At 50.9% G+C, this 7,163-nt stretch overlaps 1 protein-coding gene across 1 annotated transcript in view; it reads left to right on the top strand.

Annotated features, from left to right (window-relative positions):
* FBXO3 (F-box protein 3) overlaps positions 1 to 7,163 on the top strand; it is a gene marked incomplete at its 5' end in the record, with an annotated part of 28,630 nt that overhangs the window by 19,026 nt on the left and 2,441 nt on the right. Inside the window, 1 exon segment of the mRNA XM_014593076.2 lies at positions 2,792 to 2,982. Within this exon segment, the coding sequence (XP_014448562.2) occupies positions 2,792 to 2,982 (191 nt within the window).

The raw sequence follows: 7,163 nt of genomic DNA on the forward strand, positions 1-7,163 counted from the left end.
CAGGCGGAGCTGGGTGGCCAAGACAAGGGCATGTGTGACCTGCTGGAGTGGTCACAGGACGGTGCCACATGGTTAGGGCCTTACGTATCTAGCTACGAGCAGCCGGCAGAGCAGGTGTCGCCTGGCCAGTGCTGGAGGTGGCAGCTACGTTCCCCTCCTGGATTCAGTCATGAGGCAGCACGCGCATGCCTTGGAAAAGCCATGCCACACGCCACAAGGTGTACAGCAGTTACACGTGAATCAGAAATTACAATAAAATTATCCAGAAACTTGTCTAAGATCACAGTAGACCTGGTCATTCTGGGATTGCTCCTCACCTGTGTTCCCCAGGTTTCCGACGGGTCATTCATTACTCCGCAGTTAGAAGCAGAGGGGTGAAAGAGAAACTGAGTTTCATCTTGGCTGTCTTACTGAGGTTTGGAAGGAGATGTTAAAATTAATAGCACATGAGGATACCAGCAGTTAGCGTAATGGCTATGTTGCTGAACTCCTATGTAGTCAACCATGGTTCGAGTCCCGGACCCAGTGGCTTAAAACTCACACCGGGTGCATGTGCGTGCGTGCCCAAGATCCCGAGAGGAGAATGGAGGAGAAGGGATTGTGGCGTGACCATCCCCCCGGGGGGTGATTTCTCGCTTTCTGTCTCTCCGTCTTTCTCTGTCTTTCTGGCGAGCGCATGTGCCCTATAGCAAAAAACCTCTCCAAAAAAAAAAAAAAAAAAAATTAATAGCACATGGGACCAGTAGATGGCATGATGGGTATGTCGCTGGACTCCTGTAGTCAACCGCGGTTCAAGTCCCAGACCCGGTGGCTTGAAAAGTCATACTGGGCATGTGTGCATGCTTGCCCAAGATCCTGGGAGGTGAATGGAGGAGAAGGGACTATGGTGTGGCCATCCCCCCCGGGAGGGTGATTTCTCATTTTCTGTCTCTGTCTCCCCTGTGAGTGCATGCCAAAAATATCTGAAAAAAAGAAAAGAAAAGAATTAATACCAGAGATTTTTATTGTTTGTGAATTTTAGTCATTTTAGTTCTAATTACAATTGACATTCAACTTTTTTAAAAGTTATGATTATCTTAAGTTTCTTGTTTGAATTTTTCAGATTCGAATATATGTGTCAGGAAAATAACATTTGTACTATACGTGTCCATTATCCGTCCCACGATCATGCAGAAATCAGTTTAACGTTTTAAATTCCTGGTGCCGATAGGTGGCATGGTGGTTACATCACTGGGCTCCCATATGGCCAACCACAGTTCAAATCTTGGACCCATGGCTTGAAACTTACACCAAGTTGGGGCCAGCAGGTGGCGTGGTGGCTAAGGACTGGACACTCCCACGTGGCCGACCATGGTTCGAGTCCTGTACCTGGCGGCTTGCTTTCTCATGTTCCCTCTCTTTCTGTGTGTCTTTCCCTGGTCAATTAAAATAAATGAATGAATAAATAAAAAATAATAATAAATAATTCTTTTTAAAAAGAGTTATAGAAAAAAAGAAAAAGAAACTCACACCAGGTGTGTGTGTGCATACCCACGACCCCAGGAGAAAGAGCGGTGGCGGTGTGGCCGTGACCCTGGTGGGGTCACGTGCATGCATGTGATCTCTCACTTTCCCTCTCACTGTCTCTGTCTCTCTCTTGAGAGTGCACACACCCTATAGCAAAACTTCTAAAGAAAAAAAGTCTTAAATTGATTGCCATGACTAAATTCATATTCTATATGTTTATTTAATGAATTTTTCCTGTGCTGACTTGAAGATGCAGTGCTAAGGAATTTCATTAAAGCCATAATTTTTTTTTTTTTTTTTTTGGCCATAGGGAGTGTGTGCTCACTGGAGAGAGGCAGAGTCAGAGGGAAATGAGAAATGGCCTCCCAGGGGAGATGGCCATTCTGCAGTCCCTTCTCTCTTCTTGTGATTTGGGGCACGCACACACTGGGATTTTGAGCCCAGTGTGAACTTAGGCCACCTGGTCCGGGACTCAAACTGTTGACCATGTGGCCGTCCAGCCCCTTCACCACCTTGCCACCTGCTGGCCCTTAAAGCCGTAACGCGTCTCTGTCAGCCCACTAGCATATGGCTGTCTCCCGTGAGACGACTCCTGTCTGTCGTCAGTGCTCAGGGTGCGTCTCCCGGCTTTGTGTTAGCCGCTGATGGCCACGTCTCCGACTGCACGAGCGTCTGACCGTGACACACAGTGTCCATGCCTTACGGGCTGTGTCCTCAGTGCCTCAGAGCACTGCGAAAAGGAGATGCACTCCTGTTCTAGGAGCTGTCCTCACCCGTGTAGAGAACTGGGAGAGTGAAAATGCGTGCGTCATGCACACGCCGAGTCAGACACTTGCTCATGACCATCCCTGGGAGTACTGCGTTGCGTTTACTTTCAGATTGCTTTTTTCTTTTTAAAAGGTTTGTTGTTGTTTCTCTTTTTCCTATAGGGCACATGCACTCGCTGGAGAGGGGAAGAGAGAATGGGAGAGGGACAGTGAGAAGTCACTGGGGGGATGGCCACATCCGCGCCACAGTCCCTTCTCCATTTTCCTCTCAGGATTTTGGGCACGCATGCATGTGAACCCAGTGTCTTTTTCAGGCTGCTGGGTCCAAGTTGTGAACCATGGTCAGCCCTGTGGGTACCCAGCACCTCACCCACCCCCACGCCACCCTGTGGCCCCCAGATGTGTCCCTAGCTGTGCGTTGACTTGCGCACAGTTTATCCAGTCCCATAGGGAGCCCACTCCACTTGCTGTGATGAAGAAGGCCTCTATCTCGGTTTATTGGACTGTTTTCTTTGCAGGTGAGTTTCCGATCATCAGCCCAGGCCGGGTGTACGAATACACCAGTTGTACCACGTTCTCCACGACGTCAGGATACATGGAAGGGTATTACACCTTCCACTTTCTGTACTTTAAAGACAAGATCTTTAACGTTGCCATCCCTCGATTCCATATGGCATGTCCGACGTTCAGGGTGTCTGTAGCCCGATTGGTAAGTTGAGTGTCCCTCCAGTGCTGACTCACAAGCCTCCGTAGAATGAGCTCCGCAGGAGAACCTACTGCTGAGGCAGACAAGCATTCGTACACGGGGTCCCAGAGAGCCCTCACGGCCCCGAGGAAGTGTGCTGGGAGGGCTGGCTGTGCTGGAGAAGACGGACAGGTTCAACTCGGCCACGTGTCCTGGAGCCAGAAAGCCTCTCCTTCGATACCCGTTTAGAGATTCAGCTTCTTTTTCACTATTTCTAAAAAGTCTGTGGGCTAAATGTGTTAGAACGTGAGAAATACCACACTAGACCAGTTAGAATGGCTTTTCATTTCATTAAGATATCAAGGCTCCCGATGTAGAAAAATAGCCCCGGAGAGGTGGGTACAGAGGAGTTGGTGGGTGGGCCCGTGTTTGCAGCAGTCTCTCCGGAGTTGTGCGTGCCCGTGTAACAACTCGCCCGCATAGCACAGTGCAGAGAGCGGCAAGCTCCAACCGCCAGGCGACGCGTGCCGCTCGGAGGGCTGGTTCAGAACAAGGCTGGCAAGATCGTGGGGCTCCCCGGGGCCAAGCCGGCACTGCCCTAAGTTGACACGGTCCAGCCGCAGTTTGGGGCACAGCTGGCTGGCGAGGCTGTGGGTGTTGTGCTCGTGTTGTGAGAAGCCGCAGTTTGGACTGGAAGTGGGCTCCGACCTTCCTCCCAGGGCCACACGTGAGGGCCTGCGTCTGCGGTCCAGGGACACGCCACTGCCTGGGGCCTACTCCCCAGTGCCTGCGGGCTTGGCACCCTCTTTCTCTGCCCCGTGTGACGGGGTCTGCCTGCGAAGCTGTCTGGCCTGAAGATCTCTGTGGGGAGTTCTGAAATGTGACTTTCTCTAATGTTCATGTTTTCCATTTCCTCTGATTTTGGTTTTGGTGACTGTGCCTTCGAGGAGTCTGTCCATGCGTGTGAATGTTGCGTTTCTGGGCACACAGTTCTGTGCAGTCTCCTCTGCACCCGCCCAGACTTGGCGCTGTGTCCACTGTCCTCGGCCTGGCTGAGTGGTCCACACTGCTCCCCTGTACACCAGGGGCCGGGCGTCAGCGCGTCTGTGGGGCATCGAAGGAACGGCTTCCGGTGTCACCCTTTCTGTCACTCGCTCATGCTCTGTTGGGCTGTCTGGAAAGTCATGACGCATTTTTGCATAGAAAACCAGGAGCCATGCCATGGGTTTCACAAAAGCCTAACACTGGTTTCTGCAGTTATTTTTATTTTTTCCTTTCTACTTGGTTTGGGCTTAGTTTTCTTTTCTTCTCCTAGCTTTTTAAGATAGAAGTTCCGATGATTGATTTTAGGCCTCTCTTCTCAGTTTTAGCTGCATTTCACAAATCTCGATGGGCTTCGAAACATTAAGGTTTAGTTCAAAATAGTCTGAGATTTATTTTGTAATTTGTTTTGGTCTGTGTTTTTTTGTGAAACCTGTTAAATATCAAATGGATACCCAGAAGATACCCCTAGGGGAAGGGGTATCTTCCAGTTATTATTTCTAGTTTTATGGTGGTTTTAGGAAATTTACTCTGTATTTTCAATCCCTTGAAATGTTTGATGACCCGTCAGGACAGTCTGTCTTGGTAAATGGTCGTTGTACATTGGGAAGTGTGTTTTGTCATTGGGGAGGAATATTCTGTAAGTGACAAATTGGTTGACAGTGTTTTTCAAGTATTTTATTCATTGATTTAAACTCTGGTTTTGGTCTTTGTCCTTTTACCTGCTGGAAACGAACGATTAGTGAAATCTCCAGCCATGATTACGCTATGCCCATCTTGGGTTCTGACAGACTTGCTTCTTGTATTCTGAAGTTCTTTGATCATGGATGAATCTGCTTCGGCTTAACCAACACTTTTTTTTTTTTTTAAGAGAGAGATTTTTCCTATTTGGGCACGTGTGCTCACCAGAAAGACAGAGAAAGACAAAGTGAGAAGTCACCCCCAGGGGGATGGCCACACTGCAGCCCCTTCTGCATTCTCCTCTCGGGATTCCGGGCATGCGCCTGGTATAAGTTTTAAGCCTGCAGGTCCGGGACTCCAACTGCGGGTGACTACATGGGGTCCAGCAGTGTAACCATCATACCACCTACTGGTACCTTACCACCATGTCCTTTTAGTGAATGGTGCTTATCGCTGAAAGCTCTCTGTCTGACAGTATTATCACCATGAAATCTGTCCGGAGGCATTATCACTGTGAAAGCTCTGACGATGCTCCTTGTCACAGAATTAGAGCACGGAAGTGCGTCCTGGCCAGCAGTTACTGTCAGCTCGACCCTGTGAGGCTTGTTTTCAGAATTCGTCAGGATGGCTGTAAAGCAAGCTTTACGTAAGAAAAGTCATTGTCAAACTTCCCAGTCTTCTGATGACCCCTGTAAACTCTTAAGACATAGTGAGGATCCCAAGGGACTCTTGGCTTCTGTGGGTTATGTTGATATTTACTGCATTAGAAATTTACACTGAGAAGTTTCACAATATGTACCTATTATCTCCTTTAATATTACACTGCTAAACTATTAGAACTCTCTTTAACTGTATCTTACTTATAGTTTTCATGGCCTCCTAATCATGGATAAGCATATAAAAACTTACCTGAATTGTGGAAATATTTCCTTTCAAGGATGTGAAATCAATAAACAAGGAGAAAGCGTTCTGGGCCTCCTTCTCGTCGATATAAAAGCGCCATGGAACTGTATTTGTCGCCGTCTCATTTAAGTATTGGTTTTCTTGATACGGAACTTGATTGTCCTGTTCCATCCCAGAAGTCTCATGACTCAGTAGGCTTCCTGGCCCCTTCTGTCAGACTTGGAATGTCACTTTGCATTCGCTTCCTGGTGGTTCACCCTCTCCTTGGTTTTGGGGGTTTGTTTGGGGCCCAGGGGCTCCCACTGCTGACTGGTTGCGTGACCTGCTGTCTGGGAAGCAAGTTCGGGAATCTAAGCCTCTCCCTTCCTGCCTTTGGGACCTGCTACTGAACTTTAAAGTCTCCGTCCTGCAGATTAAAAATACTCCCATGTATCTAAAGGTGAAAGTGCGGGACACTGCCCATGACACACGGGAGTCTCACAGACCCTCCTGGGCTCCCTGGCTGCTCCTGCTGCTGCTGTCGTTGTAAACCATCATGGACGGCATCTCCCTCCTGCATGAATTCAGCTGCTCATTGGCCACACGGGGACCCAGGCCGGTGGGCAGCAGTGCGGCAGAGCCCAGCCTGGGCACTGCCTCTTAGTCGGAAGAGACAGACATTACGGAACAAGCTGATCGCTCGGGTCAAGCAGTGAGCATGCCGTGGGGAAGCCAGGGGGAGGGCCCACTGGGTGCTGAGATGGAGATGTGGCTGGGAGGCCGTGGTGACACGGGCCGCGCTGTGACAGGCACGGCGGAGCAGGTCGAGGTGGGGTGTTCCTGTCAGAGGAGCCACTGGAACACCCTGCACACTGGAGGCCACAGTGTGCTTGTGTGTCCGACCAAGGGACCAGTGTGGCGGGAACACAGTGCGGGGCTGGGGGCCGCAGATGGGATCAGATGGCCGGGGGTGCTGTGTCACGTGATGGCCTGACAGTTTTTGTGGCAGGACTCTGCTGACACCACGCCCCAAGCTTCCTGACACATCCCAGATTGTGACTGGGTCCTCCCTGTGCTCAGAATTCCGTCCACCATAGGCACCTACTGTCCATGAGCCCTGAATGGAGAGAGGAAGCCGGCAGCAGACGGCCCCGGGAGCAGCGGGAGGCCACACGGGGCTGGAGGGAGGCAGCACTCCACGAGGCTGGGCTTCACGCGGAGTCCCAGCACACATCCAGAGACTTCGAGTACACTGTGCCACACATGTGCTGTGATCCAAGCCGGCTGGGGCCAGGGGGACCGCGGCGTCGAGGCCCCGATGGGCGTGCCGTCTCTCTACTCCTGCTCCTGGTCATGGGAGAAAAAGACATAATGGAGACGCTGCTCGAGCAGGACCGGCGTGTCCAGGCCTTGCATGTGCTACGTCAGGGTGTCTGTTGGAGAGCCTCCAAGTGAGACGAGGCTCCCTGTCGCCCTGCAGCACGGGCAGGCCTCGGGAGTGCATGGAATGAGTCAGCACCTTGGCACGGGACTCAGAGGCTCGGCCAGAGACGGGCGACGTCCTCCACCCAGAGGACTGCCTCTCCTGGGACGTGCGCCTT

The sequence above is a fragment of the Tupaia chinensis genome, unplaced genomic scaffold, assembly GCF_000334495.1.
Source record: "Tupaia chinensis unplaced genomic scaffold, TupChi_1.0 Scaffold139733_1, whole genome shotgun sequence".
NCBI lineage: Eukaryota > Metazoa > Chordata > Mammalia > Scandentia > Tupaiidae > Tupaia > Tupaia belangeri.